Source organism: Branchiostoma lanceolatum, chromosome 5, assembly GCF_035083965.1.
Source record: "Branchiostoma lanceolatum isolate klBraLanc5 chromosome 5, klBraLanc5.hap2, whole genome shotgun sequence".
Lineage (NCBI taxonomy): Eukaryota > Metazoa > Chordata > Leptocardii > Amphioxiformes > Branchiostomatidae > Branchiostoma > Branchiostoma lanceolatum.
In genome coordinates this window covers 421,059-441,418 of record NC_089726.1, presented here as the reverse complement: position 1 = coordinate 441,418, position 20,360 = coordinate 421,059, and the positions used below count along the sequence as shown (strand labels likewise).

Genomic DNA, 20,360 nt, shown 5'->3' with positions numbered 1-20,360 from the left:
GCATGGACAAGGCAGCCCAGCACGTCTTCAAACAAACCACCAGCCAGGACACCTGCCTCAAAATACTCACCTGCGATTCCCAGAAAGGATATAAAAAATCCAATAAACCAAATAACTGAAGATTGATAGGATTGTTATAACCTTGTAATTTCAACCTCACTGCCCCAAGAAGATGAAGACTGCTGTGGTTTTGACCTTGGTTTGACCTTGCCACCCCCCTCCCCAATGTCTATGCTGCTAACAAGATGAAGATCACTGTGATTGGCCAGAACCTGGTGGTTTTGAACTTGTTATTCTGACCCTGTGGTTTTGACCTTGGTTTGACCTTGCCACCCCCCCCCCAGGTCTATGCTTCTAACAAGATGAAGATCACTGTGCACGTGATTGGTCAGAACCTTGTTGTTGTGACCTTGTTTGACCTTGTGCCCCCCTCCCCCCAGGTCTATGCTGCTAACAAGATGAAGATCACTGTGATTGGTCAGAACCTTGTTGTGACCTTGATTGACCTTGCTGCCCCCCTCCACCCAGGTCTATGCTGCTAACAAGATGAAGATCACTGTGATTGGTCAGAACCTTGTTGTTGTGACCTTGTTTGACCTTGCTGCCCCCTCCCCCCAGGTCTACGACGCTAACAAGATGAGGATCGCTGTGATTGGTTAGAGCCTTGTTGTTGTGACCTTGGTTTGACCTTGTGCCCCCCTCCCCCCCCCTTCCCCCCCCCCCCCCCCAGGTCTACGACGCTAACAAGATGAAGATCGCTGTGATTGGCCAGAGCCAGTTCGGCACGGAGGTGTACAACCTGCTGAAGAAGGAGGGGCACGAGATCGTTGGCGTCTTCACCATTCCCGACCTGCAGGGGAAGCCGGATCCTTTAGGTAAGACTTTACTCTGTCTTACTTCTGTCTCAAATATTTTCAGACCTGGAGACAAGGAGACTAGACTTCAGTCAGTAAGGCTCCACATAAGATGTTTTAGATAAAAAGTGTTTCAGTTAGAATTCAGTTTAAAACAAATTACTGGGATCAGTCCAAGTCTTGATAGCGTCACTAGTGACAGTGGTATTGTCTTGCTGCCCGATTGTTTTGACTTGAATGAGGTTAGACACCAGTTTGTACTGAAGGTTTCCCTTCCTGGAGAGAGATTTTTAATGCTACAGCCGCCATGCGTCAGCAGTTGATGCCCGGGATTGAATGATTGATTATTGTCCCCTCCTGTCCTGCAGCCGTGGCCGGCGAGAAGGACGGCGTTCCCACCTTCAAGTTCCCGCGGTGGCGCGTGAAGGGCCAGTCGATCCCGGAGGTCGTGAAGCAGTACCAGGCAGTCGGCGCCGACCTCAACGTGCTGCCGTTCTGCTCGCAGTTCATCCCCATGGACGTCATCAACACCCCGCAGCACGGCTCCATCATCTACCACCCCTCCATCCTGCCCAGGCACAGGGGGGCGTCGGCCATCAACTGGTACGTAACCTTTGACCTGTAACCTCTCACCCCGCAGCACGGCTCCATCATCTACCACCCCTCCATCCTGCCCAGGCACAGGGGGGCGTCGGCCATCAACTGGTACGTAACCTTTAACCTGTAACCTCTCACCCCCGACCTGTCCACCCCTCCATCCTGCCCAGGCACAGGGGGGCGTCGGCTATCAACTGATATGTAACCTTTAACCTTTCACCCCTAACCTGTCCACCCCTCCATCCTGCCCAGGCACAGGGGGGCGTCGGCCATCAACTGGTAAGTAACATTTAACCTGTAACCTCTCAACCCCGAACTGTCCACCGTACCCCTCCATCCTGCCCAGGCACCGGGTGGCATCCGCCATTAACCTGTAATGTAACCTTTAACCTGTAACCTCTCACCTCCGACCAGACCACCCCTTCATGCCGCCCAGGTACAGGGGGGCGTCGGCCATCAACTGGTATGTAACCGTTAACCTTTCACCCCCGACCTGTCAAACCCCCATCCTGCTGTGTCCTCCAGACGCCAGTTATGTTATATCTCCCCGATAGTGGGGAGTTATGGCAGTCTCTATCTAACACACATTGTTACATGTGTACACAAGTGAATGATTTTCTATAGGATAAATACCATGAATCCTGAATGGTTTTATTCTGTGTTCTTTGATCTGTACATGTTTTGTGAGTTTTTGTGCTTCTCCCGTCTGCAGGACGCTGATCCACGGGGATAAGAAGGCGGGGTTCACCATATTCTGGGCGGACGACGGGCTGGACACGGGGCCAATCCTGCTGCAGAAGGAGTGCTACGCCGGGCCCAACGAGACGCTGGACGGGCTCTACAACAAGTTCCTGTACCCAGAGGGCATCAAGGCCATGGTGGGTACTCTCATCTGTTCACTCTCTCATTCACTCTCTCATTCACTCTCTCATTCACTCACTCACTCAGGCTCTACAACAAGTTCCTGCACCCCGAGGGCATCAAGGCCATGGTGGGTACTCTCATCCCTTCACTCTCTCATTCACTCATTCATTCATTCATCTAGTAATCCCTAAAACTAACGAGACGCTGGACGGGCTCTACAACAAGTTCCTGTACCCGAGGGCATCAAGGCCATGGTGGGTACTCTCATCTGTTCACTCTCTCATTCACTCTCTCATTCACTCTCTCATTCACTCACTCACTCAGTCTCTACAACAAGTTCCTGTACCCCGAGGGCATCAAGGCCATGGTGGGTTCTCTCATCCATCCATTCACTCTCTCATTCACTCAATCATTCACTCACTCAGTCTCTACAACAAGTTCCTGTACCCCGAGGGCATCAAGGCCATGGTGGGTACTCTCATCCATCCATTCACTCTCTCATTCACTCTCTCAGTCTCTACAACAAGTTCCTGTACCCCGAGGGCATCAAGGCCATGGTGGGTACTCATCCGTTCACTCTCTCATTCACTCAATCATTCATACCGCAGTTACACTAATGAGACCTGGACGGGCTCTACAACAAGTTCCTGTACCCCGAGGGCATCAAGGCCATGGTGGGTACTCTCATCACTCACTCTCTCATTCACTCACTCATTCATTCATACAGTGTCACACTAACCAGATGCTGGACGGGCTCTACAACAAGTTCCTGTACCCCGAGGGCATCAAGGCCATGGTGGGTACTCTCATCCTTCCATTCACTCTCTCATTCACTCTCTCATTCACTCTCTCATTCACTCACTGTCTCTACAACAAGTTCCTGCACCCTGAGGGCATCAAGGCCATGGTGGGTACTCTCATCCTTTCACTCTCTCATTCACTCATTCATTCATACAGCAGTTACACTAACCAGACGCTGGACAGGCCCTACAACAAGTTCCTGTACCCCGAGGGCATCAAGGCCATGGTGGGTACTCTCATCCTTCCATTCACTCTCTCATTCATTCACTCATTCATTCACTCACTCACTCAGTCTCTACAATAAGTTCCTGTACCCCGAGGGCATCAAGGCCATGGTGGGTACTCTCATCCGTTCACTCTCTCATTCACTCACTCATTCACTCACTCAGTCTGTACAACAAGTTCCTGTACCCAGAGGGCATCAAGGCCATGGTGGGTACTCTCATCCGTTCACTCTCTCATTCACTCACTCAGTCTCTACAACAAGTTCCTGTACCCTGAGGGTATCAAGGCTATGGTGGGTACTCTCATCTGTTCACTCTCTCATTCACTCTCTCATTCACTCACTCAGTCTCTACAACAAGTTCCTGTACCCCGAGGGCATCAAGGCCATGGTGGGTCCTCTCATCCGTTCACTCTCTCATTCACTCTCTCATTCACTCTCTCATTCACTCTCTCATTCACACATTCATTCATTCATCTAGTAATCCCTAAAACTAACCAGATGCTGGACGGGCTCTACAACAAGTTCCTGTACCCCGAGGGCATCAAGGCCATGGTGGGTCCACTCATCCACCCATCCATTCACTCACTCTGTCTTTCATTCTTTCATGATCATTCCCTGTGTCAAGGATCAGTGGGAAGGCGTTGAACGGGCCCTCTGGTGGCTGAACAGCCTTGTCCTCGAGTGGCATGCTCGCCTGCATGGTGCATGAGCATACCTCTCGCAGATAAACTGGGCCTGGCCTGGGTCGGTGAATTTTGTGCGGCCGCCTTTCTCCTCCTTCGGTCCTCTTTCGGTCCCAAACGTGACGTATTGTCATATATACAGTACCAGAATAAATGTTGTGTTTGTGTCTCTCCAGGCGGAGGCTGTGCAGCTGATCGCGGACGGGAAGGCGCCGCGGATCCTACAGTCGTTTGTTTATTTATTTGTTTGTTTGTTTATCCCCAGGCGGAGGCGGTGCAGCTGATCGCGGACGGGAAGGCGCCGCGGATCCCACAGTCGTTTGTTTGTTTATTTATTTGTTTGTTTGTGTCTCTCCAGGCGGAGGCTGTGCAGCTGATCGCGGACGGGAAGGCGCCGCGGATCCCACAGTCGTTTGTTTATTTATTTGTTTGTTTGTTTATCCCCAGGCGGAGGCGGTGCAGCTGATCGCGGACGGGAAGGCGCCGCGGATCCCGCAGTCGTTTGTTTGTTTATTTATTTGTTTGTTTGTGTCTCTCCAGGCGGAGGCTGTGCAGCTGATCGCGGACGGGAAGGCGCCGCGGATCCCACAGTCGTTTGTTTGTTTATTTATTTGTTTGTTTGTGTCTCTCCAGGCGGAGGCTGTGCAGCTGATCGCGGACGGGAAGGCGCCGCGGATCCCACAGTCGTTTGTTTATTTATTTGTTTGTTTGTTTATCCCCAGGCGGAGGCTGTGCAGCTGATCGCGGACGGGAAGGCGCCGCGGATCCCACAGTCGGAGGACGGAGCCACGTACGAACCCATGCTCAAGAAGAAGGAGTCCGTGCAGGTCTGTCTGTTTGTTTGTTTCTTTACAGGTGGAACTCATGTTCCTCACTGTGTAATGTAACTTATAGAGGACCAGCTATCATAGAGCTGTGTTCCTTCCAAATCATCCAGAACCTCATTGCCCACAACTTGAAGTATATAACAGACCCAAATGTTGTGCACCTGGAAAAGGCATTTTTCACAAAGTTGTTCACTGGAAGAAAAAAAATAGTCCTCTCGGATAGGACGTAAATCTGTGGGTCCCATGTTTGAGTAGAGCCACACTGGGAAACATAGGAGCGCGTTAAAGATCCCATCAGCAATAACAATCACACTGTCTTATCGAAAAGAGAAGAGGTTGTTCCTGGTAAGAGTGGGTCAAACCTTGTAATTTACAAACATGTCTTACTCAGCATGTACAAAACAGTTGTGTTGCTCCTAAATTCGGTTCACCAGTTATTCCAAACAAAGTTGTCTTCACAGAAATAAAGTGTAAATCCGAAGCAGCAGCCTTCTGAGATGCCATCTGGAGCAGTTTTGTCACACCTTCTGTGAGGAGTAAAATGATAAGACTGGTCACTTTTAGTTTGTTGTAATTTGACTTTGATGTCTGTCAAGACTAAAGGAGAGTTTCTCATGGCATATTTCCTGTATGCTCTTTGCGTGGAATTTATATTATGACAGAGTTGATCATCACAATATTGACATAGGGCTCCAGTTTAGTCCAGTTCTGCAGAAGTCCCTGTAAGCCATGACAGAACAAAGCAGTAGTCCTTAAGGGATCTTTTACCACTGAGTTTCACATGTCAGTAGCAGATCAACTGGGACCAGCCGGCCAACTCCGTATGATCTGTGGTCATTTATAACACAGCTCTTCCATTGTGTGCACGTTACAGATCAACTGGGACCAGCCGGCCGAGGCGCTCCATAACTTCATACGAGGGAACGACAAACTGCCGGGAGCCTGGACAACCATCAACGGGGAGGTGAGGACAGTCTGTACACTCATGGATACAAACACACACACTCACATACATGCATGCACTCATACACACACACATGGACAACCATCAATGGGGAGGTGAGGACAGTCTGTACACACACACATACATACACACACACACACATACATACACGCATGCACTCACACGCACACACACACATGGACAACCATTAACGGGGAGGTGAGGACAGTCTGTACACACACACATATGCACATACACACAAGAGTCTGTACACACACACATATGCACATACACACAAGAGTCTGTACACACACACATATGCACATACACACAAGAGTCTGTACACACACACATATGCACATACACACAAGAGTCTGTACACACACACATATGCACATACACACAAGAGTCTGTACACACACACATATGCACATACACACAAGAGTCTGTACACACACACATATGCACATACACACAAGAGTCTGTACACACACACATATGCACATACACACAAGAGTCTGACTACACACACACATATGCACATACACACAAGAGTCTGTACACACACACATATGCACATACACACAAGAGTCTGTACACACACACATATGCACATACATGCAGGGTTCCTGGTGTAAAACTGCCGGCTGTAGTAAGAGACATGGATTCAATCACACACACAGGGTTCGTGGTGTGATCAGCATTAGACAGATGAGACATTGTGCAAGTCTTTGTTTCTATGCTGTGAGCTGAAGTTTTGTATTGTGTTCCATCAGTCACAATGATAGCGATTGTAGTGTTATGGTACTGCTATTTATCATAGTTATAGTGCTGCTACTGTTCTTCTACTGTAATGGTACGATAGTGACAATATTTGTGTTTAACGTTGTTAGAAGTAATTTTGTTGTGTTGCATTCCCTACTGACCTACCGTTCCGTCTGCCCTCTGACCCCAGCAAGTCACGCTGTTTGGCTCCAAGATGTTCAAGAAGGAGGTTCCGGAGGGGGCGGAGGTCGAGGTTGCCGGCGCGAGCAAACCCGCCATCGTGCACAAGGGCGGCATGATCTTCTCGGGGAACGACGGCAAAATGGTACGATAGCGACAATCTGTGTTTTACTGACATCATTCATGGTTAGAGGTAGCTGTCTGTTCTGATGTAAGGTAGGTGGACAAGATACATGAGTTTCATCAGGTCGGTGAGTCACTGAATAACAAGACTGTTTGTACCCAACACCGACGTTTCGATGACTGCCTGTCACCTTCCTCAGGGCGATTCTGATAGTCAACAGCAGCTAGAGGCAGCAACAGCTATTGCTGCAGTGTGATGTGAACCGGTCAGAATTGCCTTGAGGAAGGTGACAGACGACTGAAGCATTGACTGAATAAAATACGGGGTTGTGTAAAAAGAGTCTTTTAATTCAGTATTAATATTGTTGTATTGAGTTTGTATTGAGTATTGTCTGTGTTTTATTTTTGCTAATTCTTTACAGATTCTGTTAATTACCCCTGTTGTTTACTCCTGTTGTAAACACCTGTTGTTTACTCCTGTTCTTTATATATATTACACCTGTTGTTTATTCCTGTTGTGTCCAGTTGAACGTGAAGAACCTTCAGTTCGCGGACGGCTCCATGATCCCGGCGAAGATGTTCGGTAAGGCCGACGCCGGCGGCGCCACGCTGGAGCTGACAGCCGAGGAGAAGGACCTGGAAGGACAGCTCAAGGTCAGTCAAGGTCAAACTCAATACAGCTCAGGGCAATGCAAGGTCGAGCTGTTAGAGCTCGAGGTTAATCAGTGTCTAACTCACTACAGCTCAATGTCAGTCAAGGACAATCTAAATGAACGTAGAAAATTTGTCTTCTTTTGAATGGTCTTGAGAGTCAGAGATCAATAATTATTACAGGTAAGTTTTTTGTCCATGCTGTATCTAATATTATCTTTATAGCCGGTATACATGTAGCCGCCATTCAGTGTAACCCACCAGCTTGACAGGCATACTCTTATCTCAACACTACAATGAATAATGGTCAGTATTGCAGGGTGCGAAATACCCGGTTGCGCACTTGCGCCGCGCAAGCACATTTTGCTTGGCGCAACTAATTTCCACACGCAGCTAGCGCAGTGCGCAACCCAAGATTATGAAGCCTGAGAACCCAATTTGAGCCGAGTAAGCTCACAAAAACAGTGTCACTTTCATAAAATTCGGTAAATTTTCAATTGAAACACAGTAATCAACACCTTTTTGTTCTAAACCATCCAAACCTGTTCATAGATCGTGAAATTAGCGCTGGAAAAAGGCGAATAAACTGCCGTCGGCAGTGTCGTCAAATCAACATGGTCACCATGCGGTGTACGCTTCAAGTCTCCTAAACATGCAAATGAGCTACTTTTCATGCAAATGAGGTACTCTCATGTAAATGAGGTACTGTTGCATGAGGTATACCCATCAAGTCTTCCAAACATGCAAATGAGGTACTCGTTCATACAAATGAGGTACTGTCTCAAGTAAATGAGGTACTTTCTCATGTAAATGAGGACACTACTCTGGCATGTAGATGAGTTTGACACTGCAGGTTCATTAAAGTTTGATAATGATTCCAACACAGTTACTAGTATATTTGTAGGGGCAAAATTAAGTAATCTTTATTGTTGTTGTATTGTTGTTGTTGTAAAAAAAATATACAAAACTAATTTGAAATACTATACTGTTTTGGTGTTTACTTCTGACAGTACATAAGTTTGCATGAATATTTTTTTTTTAAATTACTTTCCAGGATGTTAGTGAATAGATAAGTTTTACAGTTATCTATTTACTTATCATTCAAGGTTATGTGAATCATTACTTGCCTTGTTCCAAGTGAAAAAAAATACCATTGTGTATTTTTCAACTTGTTGAACTTGAGGCACCGTGGCCCCCAGATAGGGGCCAGCCGGGGAACCTATGCCCAATTTTTTCGAAAATCCCAATATATCGCTCCCGAAAGATGTCATTTTTGATGTCACCACAAATGGTGAATGTAGGTGGGGCAACCTGAAATTTTGATGTGCAACCTAGCTTTTCCCCCAGGTTGCCCACCGGGCAACCTGGCTCAAAAAAGTATTTCGCACCCTGGTATTGTGTGGATCCTACTGAAGTTGTTAAACTGTACATGTGCCTGATATTTTGCCTGCAGGACGTGTGGAAGGGGATCCTGTCCATTGCGGAGATCCAGGGTGAAACAGACTTCTTCAAGGCCGGAGCTGGCTCCATGGACGTGGTCAGGTCAGTACCTGGGGGTAAGGTCGGGTCATGTCGGGTCATCTGGAGTCAGGTCGGTACCTGCATGTACATGTTTGTACATCAGACATGCTGTAGTCCCTGTAACTGGCTTACTGTAGTCTTTGTAACTGGCTGTCATGTTCCCACAGCAAGACTATAATTAGACTAATATATGATATGATATGATATGATATGATATGATATGATGGTTATATTAGGATGTGTAGTCCATTGGTTAGCAGCCCTATCTCTGGCAGACAAGCTGTGAGTGTTAAGCTCACCCGACATGCACACTACTGGAAAGGGTCCTTAGGATGGGCGCTAAGCTCACCCGACATGCACACTACTGGAAAGGGTCCTTAGGATGGGCGCTAAGCTCACCCGACATGCACACTACTGGAAAGGGTCCTTAGGATGGGCGCTAAGCTCACCCGACATGCACGCTACTGGAAAGGGTCCTTAGGATGGGCGCTAAGCTCACCCGACATGCACGCTACTGGAAAGGGTCCTTAGGATGGGCGCTAAGCTCACCCGACATGCACACTACTGGAAAGGGTCCTTAGGATGGGCGCTAAGCTCACCCGACATGCACACTACTGGAAAGGGTCCTTAGGATGGGCGCTAAGCTCACCCGACATGCACACTACTGGAAAGGGTCCTTAGGATGGGCGCTAAGCTCACCCGACATGCACGCTACTGGAAAGGGTCCTTAGGATGGGCGCTAAGCTCACCCGACATGCACACTACTGGAAAGGGTCCTTAGGATGGGCGCTAAGCTCACCCGACATGCACGCTACTGGAAAGGGTCCTTAGGATGGGCGCTAAGCTCACCCGACATGCACACTACTGGAAAGGGTCCTTAGGATGGGCGCTAAGCTCACCCGACATGCACACTACTGGAAAGGGTCCTTAGGATGGGCGCTAAGCTCACCCGACATGCACGCTACTGGAAAGGGTCCTTAGGATGGGCGTTAAGCCGTAGTCCACTGTTCTCTGCACATGTCGACTAGAGCTATGGAAGTTTCCCTGGTTCAATGAGACTGTAAATACTGTGCATTGAGTTAGTATAGCTCTTCAGCCACCTAAACTGGTTCAAGATGAGTTTCATATGACCATGTATGTGCTCCCCCAGGCTGGTGGAGGAGGTACTGCAGCGCTGCTCGGACGTGAGTCTACAGAATGAGGATGTCTACATGAACGCAACGTTCCATGACTTCATGTATACTAACTTGACAGTGTTGTTGCTCCCCCAGGCTGGTGGAGGAGGTACTGCAGCGCTGCTCAGACGTGAATATTCAGAACGAGGATGTCTACATGAACACCACGTTTGACGACTTCATGCAGATGGTCGTGCGCAAGGGCCGCGGCCTGGACGAGCCAGACGAGTTCGAATACGACGCTGTGAGTCTCGCCCAGAACCTAGCCTAACGATGCATAGTTTATGGGTGCGCCTGTGCATCTAGATACATGTTTTTGTGTAGGGTTCAGTATGTAAAGGCACCATTGCACACTAGTGGACACCTTATTCTTGACAAGTCAGAGGAACCTTAGTTTGTTGCCCGCTACTACTGCATAGATTGTTTTATCGTTTACTGCATAGATTGTTTTATCAGATTTGAAGTTAGCTAAGTATAGAATTTAGAAGTTTGGCAGAAAACGACTTGTAACAAGCTATTTCTGTTGTGTACGTGCCATTTATGTGCTATTTACATGCTGTTTGTTCCCCCACACAGATTGAGATTCACGTGAACAACTTGAATCTGAAGTTTCCCATAAGCTGTTAATGTACTGTTACATGCTGTTAACATGCCGTTTCTGTGCTGTTTTTCAGATTGAGATGCACGTGAACAACCTGAAGCTGGAGTTCCCCAATCAGCTGTTCATCAACAACGAGTTTGTTGATGCGTCCAACGGGGCGACCTTTGACACCATCAACCCCACCGACGAATCCGTAAGTCAGACCATCAGCTGCAGGCCGGGAGTTTAATCCCCGGCTGCTGACTAAAAGACGGGCGCGTTAAGCTTTAGTCAATTGTCCACCGTTGATGTGACACAAACTGAAAGTTTCACAGCCAAAAATAAGCCAGCGTCATTATGTATCACAATCATGCTCTTCCAAACTGCATGTTTACTACTAAGCCCTTCCTGCACCAGATAGTGAATATATAGAGCGATGCCCAACTCCGTTTCAGTAGCCCTTGGGTCACACAACTTAAACTGTGCAGTCACTAAAGTAGTCAACTTCTGTATTATGCTAAACAGAAAAAGCTGATCCATTTTTGAATTGTTTGGTATGGCCGGGATTTAAGTAACTACCTACGTCTAGTGAATGCATGGCAAACCCTCTACTCACTTGTCCATTGCAAATTGCATGTAAATGAAGTCCAGTCGACCTGACCTGACCTGACCTCTCCCCCCAGGTAATCTGTAAGGTGTCGAAGGGCACGAAGGAGGACGTGAACACGGCTGTGAAGGCGGCCAAGGAGGCGTTCGAGGAGGGGCCGTGGGGCAAGATGAACCCCCGGGACAGGGGCAAACTCATGTACAGGTCAGCACAGAACCCCTGAACTTTAACCCTTACCCTCATGTACAGTTCAGCCCTTCAACTTTAACCCTTACCTTGCAGTAGACAGCAGTAGTTTGTTAGTAGTGTGTAGTAACGAGACTCATGGTTATGATGTAATGATGGTTAATAAGTTATTGATGTTTCATGAGTTAATGGTGAGTTAATACGTTGCTGTGTATGAGTTAATGATAGTTAATGATAGTTAATGATGAGTTGATAAGTTAATGCTTGTCCTGTAGGTTGGCAGATTTGATGGATGAGCACAAAGAGGAGCTGGCCACGCTGGAGGCGATCGACTCCGGCGCCGTCTACACGCTGGCGCTGAAGACCCACGTGGGCATGTCCATCGACACGTTCCGCTACTACGCAGGCTGGTGCGACAAGATCATGGTGGGACTCACTTCTCTTCTCCTGATTCTGCTGCATTTGAATTCCTTAACCTTCTCCCTGCTGCCTTACCTCCGGCTAACAAAATTTGGTGCCAGACAGCTACCTTAGCAGGCCAAAGGTTAAATCAAAGGTCAAAGGTTGGAACGCCCTGCCTGGCGCGGTTGTTACGGCTCCCACCGTTGAGTCATTCCGCGCCAGGCTGGAGGCCTGCCCGCCTTAGCCCGGGACCTCCCCCCCCCCCTACTTTGCCCCTAGTGGGGTTATTTGGGGGTAATTGAAGTTGAAGTTGAAATCACAATTATTGAGCACCAAACCTGTCGTCCAGAAGGCACTGAGCAAACAACACAATTCATGTTGTAAAGACATGCTATTCACTGCCTGTTTGTTTGACTGTTTGTTTGCTTGTTGTGATGTTTACTGTTTGTTTATCCCCCAGGGTACGACGATCCCCATCAACCAGGCCCGGCCCAACCACAACCTCACCTACACCAAACGGGAGCCCGTCGGGTAAGCACGATACACACACTCACACACACACACACACACACACACACACACACTCACACTCACACTCACACACACACACACACACACACACTACCCCTAACCCCCACCACAACCTCACCTACACCAAACGGGAGCCCGTCGGGTAAGCACGATACACACACACACTCACTCACTCACACTCACACTCTCACTATCCACACACGCACACACTACCCCTAACCCCCACCACAACCTCACCTACACTAAATGGGAGCCCGTCGGGTAAGCACGATACACACACACACTCACTCACTCACACTCTCACTATCCACACACGCACACACTACCCCTAACCCCCACCACAACCTCACCTACACTAAATGGGAGCCCGTCGGGTAAGCCTGCTGCAGACAATACTGACACACACACACATCTGTAGCGTCTCCCTTAGTGATGTCAGTCTGTACTTAATGAAAGGTTTAACTTTACATTGAAGACCAACACTGAAATATTTAGGACTTACCCAAATTTTTGGCTGACTTCATGGAATTTGGGTAAGTCCTAAATAATGTTGGTCTTTTACCAAGTGACCACTGATGAACTTTCACGCCATGATGTCAGTCTGATTGTCCTGTTAACTGTCCACTTCTGCTGATCTTAATGAACAAATAAACGAGTCTCTGTCCCTGCCGCAGCGTCGTCGGGCTGATCGTCCCGTGGAACTACCCACTCATGATGCTGGCGTGGAAGATGGGCGCCGCGCTGACGCCGGGGAACACCATCGTCCTCAAACCCGCTCAGGTAAGGAACAAACAAACAAACAAACAAACAAACACTACTCACGCCGCGGAACACCATCGTCCTCAAACCCGCTCAGGTAAACAGCCCGCCTTCCTCTGGAACTCAAGCAATCATCTACTAGTCACAGGCATCAACGCTCATCATGCAAGGCGGCGGCTCCAAACATCCCTCTCCAGCATCTTCTGTTTAGCCACGGACCTCCAGTTGGCGCCCCCAGCTCTCTGATGGATGAAAACTTGATGATTATTCTCTTGTGGGGGAATATCTATCAGGAGGGTTTCATACTGTAGTGAATGCTTAGATTGGCTGCCAACTCTTTGTTTCATACTCACGGTGTTTAGCTGTAACACACCAGTGTTGTATTGGGTACTGGGATGCTATAGTCGACCACATGCAGCTGCATAGTCTGGTCCCAGCTCTGATCCACCTCTCTCTGTTACAGGTGACGCCGCTGACGGCACTGAAGTTTGCAGAGCTGGCTGTGAAGGCAGGGTTCCCTCCTGGGGTCATCAACATTCTCCCTGGGGCAGGTATGGACAGGGGGGTACTACAGGGGGTGTCTGTAGTGGGGGGGGTCTGTAGTTGAGGGGGGTCCTGATCTGGCTGTGAAGGCAGGCTTCCCTCCTTGTGTCATCAACATTCTACCTGGGGCAGGTATGGACACGGGGGTACTACAGGCCTGGGGTATCTCTACACTACAAGGGAGTGTCTGTACTACAGGGGGGTACTACAGAGGTTCTGTATATACTATGGGGGCTGACTTAGTGTAGGGCTGACTTGGCTGCAAAGACCGGTCAGTACAGGTGTGTTGTTGATTGAATCACCATGGTTTTTATTGTTGTTTGGTAGGTTCCCAGGTTGGCCAGGCCATCTTGGATCACCACGACGTGAGGAAAGTCGGCTTCACGGGATCCACACCGGTGGGCAAGGACATCATGAGGAGGTAAACAATGACTACACCTGTGTCTGTACTGTACTAAACACTAAACACTTAAGCACACCTGCAGTACAGGTCCCCTCTGTCGGAAGGACATCATGAGGAGGTAAACAATGTTAACTACATAATTGTATATATACCCTGTAAACAACTGCACATGTCTGTACTGTTCTAAACACCCCTCAGACTCACACTCCTGATGCACAAGATCCAAATCTGTCGGCAAGGACACCCTTAGAGAATACACAGTGTTTGTTTGTGTTTGCAGCTAGAATGAATGTGATTGGTTTATAGACAAAATCACATTGTTATCAAGTACAACACCAATACAGCCAAAAACGGGTTGAATTGGGGCATGAACAATTGGTATTAAGATCCTACAGTAACTGTTGTATTGTTTCTGTCCTACAGTTGTGCTGTTAGTAACCTGTTGTTGTGTTGTTCCTGTCCTACAGTTGTGCTGTTAGTAACCTGTTGTTGTGCTGTTTCTGTCCCACAGTTGTGCTGTTAGTAACCTGAAGAGAGTGTCGCTGGAGCTGGGCGGCAAATCTCCCCTTGTCATCTTCAGCGACTGTGACCTGGACAGGGCCGTCAGACAGGTATCAATCAATCTAGTAATCAATCTTTTATACCTGTTACCCCCAGACCTCTTTTATCAAGCTCTTAGTGTTGTTTGAAACCATATAGTAATTGTTGTCCTGGAATCACCATTCTACAACTGATACAGTTACTGTTACAATTTTTGGAAATGAAAAGTTAAAATCTCTTCTTCTTGGTTGATAAAACTGAATCCTAAAGTGTTGGATTTTTGTCTGTGATGTATGAAAGGCCACACCAATCTCTATCCTTAGTTCTCTGACAGAAAATCTAGGAAAGCAACAAGATTTAAAACTTTGGAGGAAAACTTGAGCCTGGCCATATTTACTCCCTGAAGTAAGGCACAGACTTTCCTCAGACTCCAGTTTGGCATTATTGGAGGTAGTCATATCACAGTTTTGTGGGCTTAAAGTAAAGTCCATAAAATTGAGTATATGGACATGTAGAGCCTGTTGTCAGTCCTGAGACAGTGCTGACCTCTGACACTGTTTCCCTTCTGTCCCCCAGAGTCTGAGCGGCTGCTTCTTCAACAAAGGGGAGAACTGCATCGCGTCCGGCCGGCTGTTCGTCGAGGAGTCCATCCACGACGAGTTCGTCACAAGGGTGGTACGTTTGTTTGTTTGGATTACCATGATAGTAATTCACATGAAAACTTTCTTCTTAACGTGAGCACATGGCCACAGAGAGGACTTTTGGGCACTGAACACTCAGAAGCAGCATCTTTTCTCCCTTAAAGTCAGAAACATTAAGCTTAAGGAAGCTCGACTAACTAACTCAATAGCAGAAGCAGGGGTTACAAAGGCTGCTTGGAAAATTCCATAACCGATTAAGGCCTGTAAGGTTTGATCCACTCATACCTGGAAGGACCCCTACTCTTTTTGATAAGCGTAGCGGGTTCTTTAAACTTTAATGTATAGAAACATGAACAGATACAACAATTGCTGTCAATCGTCATGTCTTGAGAAACCCCTGTGGCTGTTATAAAAGACAGCTGCACCTTGGTCGGTTCTTTGGTTTAATATGGACTTTATTTATTTCGGCATTTCCCCACAGGTTGAGGAGATCAAGAAGATGAAGATCGGGGATCCCCTGGACAGATCTGTGGATCACGGGCCGCAGAATCACCTGTAAGAACACTCACCTGTCCTTTATTATATCAATAATGTCCTGTTTACCTCTACCTGCCTGTGGGCATGTTTCTATTTCCTACATTAGCAACCAAATTTTACATTAACCCTCAAACCACCGTATGGGGTCAAAACTGACCCCAGGCGTATATCAACATGTGCCATTTTGACATTTCGAGTTGAAAACAAAATTCCTTCTATGAGTTTGTTTGTATATATGTCTTATAACTTCTCACAAGTTTTTACCGAGATTGGCTCATTGTTGATTAAGTTATCCTAGAAAGTTTAAGCGTGGTCCAGTGGGGTCAAAACTGACCCCAGCAAAATCTGCACTCATATTCCCTATTGTTTGATACTTGTCATCTAGTAACATGTATGTTAAGGGTTATTATGATCATAGTTGCAAAATCTAATTTTGTAGAAACGTGAAAAAAAAACTTTTTTTTAATGAACGTAAAGATTAGTGACGTTGTGACGTATTATGACATCATTTATGTGATTTTATTCACGAAAACCAACAAATTAGGTATTTCCATATAACTCAAAGGTACACGATAAAACTTAAATAGAAATACAGTATGATAAATCATGATATATTCAAAGACGTTATTTTCTAGATGGCGACAGGAATGACGTCAAAATGACGTCATATAAATCATTTTCATATCGGGTTACACTAGTGAAATCCGCCATCTTGGTTCCGCCATGTTGAATTATTTTGAATGCATTTTTTCATCATATAACAGGTAATAACACAATACAAATGGACCAAAACGTTTATATTAAGATTGTTTCTGTTTGAATAAGCATGGTAATGATGAGATTTGAGGTTGAAATAGCCGGTTATAGCAAATCTAATTATATCGTCCGCCATCTTTGATTTTGACCGATGACGTAATCAAATATGCATAAATTATGAATATCAAATCATAAAGGTGATAGTGAATAACATTTGTTAGTGTTGATATAAGAAAATAAGTGCAGTTTACAAAGAAAGCCCTAGAATTACATTGTAAAATCCAAAATTAGCGACTTTTTCGAAATATGGCTCTCAGAAACCGGTTGCCATAGCAACATGAAAACATTGATTAGTTATTTCATTAAATTTAAATTGTTGCCAACGAAATTTTAGCAAAGGTGACCAAGTTTGGTTGTTCTAGCATAAGACATTCAGATGCTATATGACATCAAGTGTAGGCGCAGGCTTCAAAAGAGCCCGCTTGTCTGAATAGCGTTAGTTGCAAAAGACGATGTTCCCTATTTTTGCATAAATTATGATAATAAGCATAAATTATTCACACCTTATCTGGTCAAACTGTCCCTAATAGATTACTTAAACTATACATATATACAAACCACAAAAATAGTCACGAATAAAGCTGTATTTGTAGAAAACATTGTGGGGTCAGTTTTGACCCCATACGGTAAGATTAGTCGTAAAAAAGCTACGGTGGTTTGAGGGTTAAGATTGTTTCTGTTTGAATAAGCATGGTAATGATGAGATTTGAGGTTGAAATAGCCGGTTATAGCAAATCTAATTATATCGTCCGCCATCTTTGATTTTGACCGATGACGTAATCAAATATGCATAAATTATGAATATCAAATCATAAAGGTGATAGTGAATAACATTTGTTAGTGTTGATATAAGAAAATAAGTGCAGTTTACAAAGAAAGCCCTAGAATTACATTGTAAAATCCAAAATTAGCGACTTTTTCGAAATATGGCTCTCAGAAACCGGTTGCCATAGCAACATGAAAACATTGATTAGTTATTTCATTAAATTTAAATTGTTGCCAACGAAATTTTAGCAAAGGTGACCAAGTTTGGTTGTTCTAGCATAAGACATTCAGATGCTATATGACATCAAGTGTAGGCGCAGGCTTCAAAAGAGCCCGCTTGTCTGAATAGCGTTAGTTGCAAAAGACGATGTTCCCTATTTTTGCATAAATTATGATAATAAGCATAAATTATTCACACCTAATCTGGTCAAACTGTCCCTAATAGATTACTTAAACTATACATATATACAAACCACAAAAATAGTCACGAATAAAGCTGTATTTGTAGAAAGCATTGTGGGGTCAGTTTTGACCCCATACGGTAAGATTAGTCGTAAAAAAGCTACGGTGGTTTGAGGGTTAAAGTTGCGTTGGTCACCTAAGCTTACAGTTGGGAATTTTCATAAACAGTTGTAATTTTCTATATAATGATATTTGTGTGAAAAACATTGATAGTAATACTCGGCATTGTGATCTATTGTTGGTTTGACTGGCATTTCGTGTGCCCATACATGAAGGGTTCTGTAGGGTTCCCTCATGCAGGACTGAGTTTGGTTTGACAGTGCATTTATGACTGTTTCAGCGCTCACTTTAACTCCCTCCTGGAGTACTGCAAGGTCGGAGTTGAACAGGGAGCCAAGCTGGTGTATGGCGGGGACAGGGTCGACAGACCAGGTACGGATGCGTGTGTGTGTGTGTGTGTGAGTGTGCACGTGTGTGTGTGTGCGTGTGTGAGTGTGTGTGTGAGTGTGCACGTGTGTGTGTGCACGTGTGTGTGTGCATGTGCACTTTTGTGTATGTATGTGTGTGTGTGTGTGTGTGTGCACTTTTGTGCGTGTGTGCACTTTTGTGTGTGTGCAGAAATGGTGTAATAGGATACTTGGAGAATTGGATGTCTAGTTTGGCTCTGGCAATGTTGTAGACAGGCAAGAAGTGATAACTCATGGCTGCACAGTTGCAGTGAATGTCTTATTAGCATTAGGGATACTCATTTAAAGCTTCTTGTTAATGCCTCATGTTTGCTTGTTTGTCCAGGCCTGTTCATGCACCCGACCGTGTTCACAGAGGTTACAGACGACATGTGGATCGCTAAAGAGGAGTCGTTCGGACCCGTCATGATCATCAGCAAGTTCAAGGACGGGTAAGCAGGGGGCAATCAATTAGTCAATCAATAAATCAATCAAGTTTTACCCCAAACATATTTTTGACAGAAATACACATCCTTCCTGGTGTTTGCCAAAGCTTGGTAGTCTGTAAGTCTCTTTCACTGATAGAATTTTGTAACTATAAAACACAGCTGTCCAGCAACAAAGTTACAGCTTACAATGACAAGGGGTTTTTACACCAGTCCTATAATTGATTTCTCAAACCAGATTCTGAACCAGGCCACAAACCAGCCAATAAAACAGTTTAATGTCATACCTGGGCCGTGAAAACGTTTGCTACGCGTGTTCCAGACCGTGTGATAATTTTCCGTATCACACGGGGTTCTAAGTTGTATTACAAGGGCTTCTATAGAATATTTAGAATGTATTTCAAGTGCGCCAGTTGCGTGGCCGTCTAAAATTCGAATACCGGAATCGGAGGTTGGAATCAACGTTGTTACAGTTTTTCGTTCGAGCACACAAAACTTCCTCAACTTCTGGCGCATTCCGCAGTGAAATGTGTGTTTTCTCGGGTGGGTATTCTATATTTATTAACCAGCCTGCACTGAAGAGAACTAGTTCAAAACCAGTCCATAACCAGTATGTACATGTACCCCCCTCCCCACCTCCCCAGTCCATAACCAGTATGTACATGTACCCCCCCTCCCCAGTCCATAACCAGTACTATTGTATCCTCCCCAGGGACATTGACGGGATGCTGAAGAGCGCCAATGGCACGGAGTTCGGCCTCGCGTCGGGCGTGTTCACCAAGGACATCAACAAGGCTCTGTACGTGGCCGATAACCTGCAGGCCGGAACCGTCTTCGTCAACACCTACAACAAGACCGACGTCGCCGCGCCCTTCGGGGGATTCAAGCAGTCAGGCTTCGGCAAGGATCTCGGTAAGTCTTAACGTCTTATTGTAGCCTAGACATGGATCTCGGTAAGTCTTAACGTCTTATTGTAGCCTAGACATGGATCTCGGTAAGTCTTTAAGTACATCTTATCGTAACCTAGACTTAAGAAGGATCTTGGTCAGTCTTTAGGAACATATCCTAACCCCAAGTTGACTGTTTGGTTAAGTTGAAAGTAAAATGTCTCAATAAGTACAAATATATTTGTGTCCTGACAGAAGCAAATGTACTGCTATTGTAAGTGTGTTATTGAAAAATGGCTGTCCAAACCCGAAGTAGTCCAGACTCGAACTTGGTAGTGTTGTAAGTTGGATAGTGCTTGTGTTGTTATGGTAACATTTAGGGTATTGTCATAGTAACGAGGGTGTTGTTCCACTTGTACAGGCCAGGAGGCGCTTCACGAGTACACCAGAACCAAGGCTGTCACTGTGGAGTACTGGCTGTGAGGGGTCAAAGGTCCCGACCTACTGGCTGTGAGAGGTCAAAGGTCCTGACCTACACATATAGCCTGGACAGACAAACACCACGCACGCATCATGGCAGAGTTAACGCTCCTCCCAAC

The 20,360-nt window shown here is 46.1% G+C and overlaps 1 protein-coding gene across 2 annotated transcripts in view; it reads left to right on the top strand.

Moving 5' to 3' along the window:
• Positions 1–20,360, top strand: part of LOC136434313 (cytosolic 10-formyltetrahydrofolate dehydrogenase-like) — a 29,560-nt gene extending 9,200 nt beyond the window's left edge. The window contains exons 2-24 of one of the 2 annotated variants that reach the window (XM_066427048.1): positions 731–875; positions 1,223–1,457; positions 2,164–2,329; positions 4,748–4,852; positions 5,727–5,816; positions 6,751–6,885; positions 7,389–7,517; positions 8,968–9,056; positions 10,307–10,454; positions 10,885–11,004; positions 11,474–11,601; positions 11,859–12,009; positions 12,446–12,516; positions 13,191–13,296; positions 13,739–13,826; positions 14,146–14,239; positions 14,733–14,832; positions 15,338–15,436; positions 15,884–15,957; positions 18,323–18,414; positions 18,775–18,880; positions 19,587–19,786; positions 20,183–20,360. In XM_066427048.1, the coding sequence (XP_066283145.1) occupies positions 731–875; positions 1,223–1,457; positions 2,164–2,329; positions 4,748–4,852; positions 5,727–5,816; positions 6,751–6,885; positions 7,389–7,517; positions 8,968–9,056; positions 10,307–10,454; positions 10,885–11,004; positions 11,474–11,601; positions 11,859–12,009; positions 12,446–12,516; positions 13,191–13,296; positions 13,739–13,826; positions 14,146–14,239; positions 14,733–14,832; positions 15,338–15,436; positions 15,884–15,957; positions 18,323–18,414; positions 18,775–18,880; positions 19,587–19,786; positions 20,183–20,244 (2,733 nt within the window). In that variant the 3' untranslated portion in view covers positions 20,245–20,360. Of the gene's footprint in view, positions 1–730; positions 876–1,222; positions 1,458–1,861; positions 1,915–2,163; positions 2,330–4,747; positions 4,853–5,726; positions 5,817–6,750; positions 6,886–7,388; positions 7,518–8,967; positions 9,057–10,306; positions 10,455–10,884; positions 11,005–11,473; positions 11,602–11,858; positions 12,010–12,445; positions 12,517–13,190; positions 13,297–13,738; positions 13,827–14,145; positions 14,240–14,732; positions 14,833–15,337; positions 15,437–15,883; positions 15,958–18,322; positions 18,415–18,774; positions 18,881–19,586; positions 19,787–20,182 lie in introns of those variants that run through there. The other variant, XM_066427047.1, reaches the window with a different exon arrangement.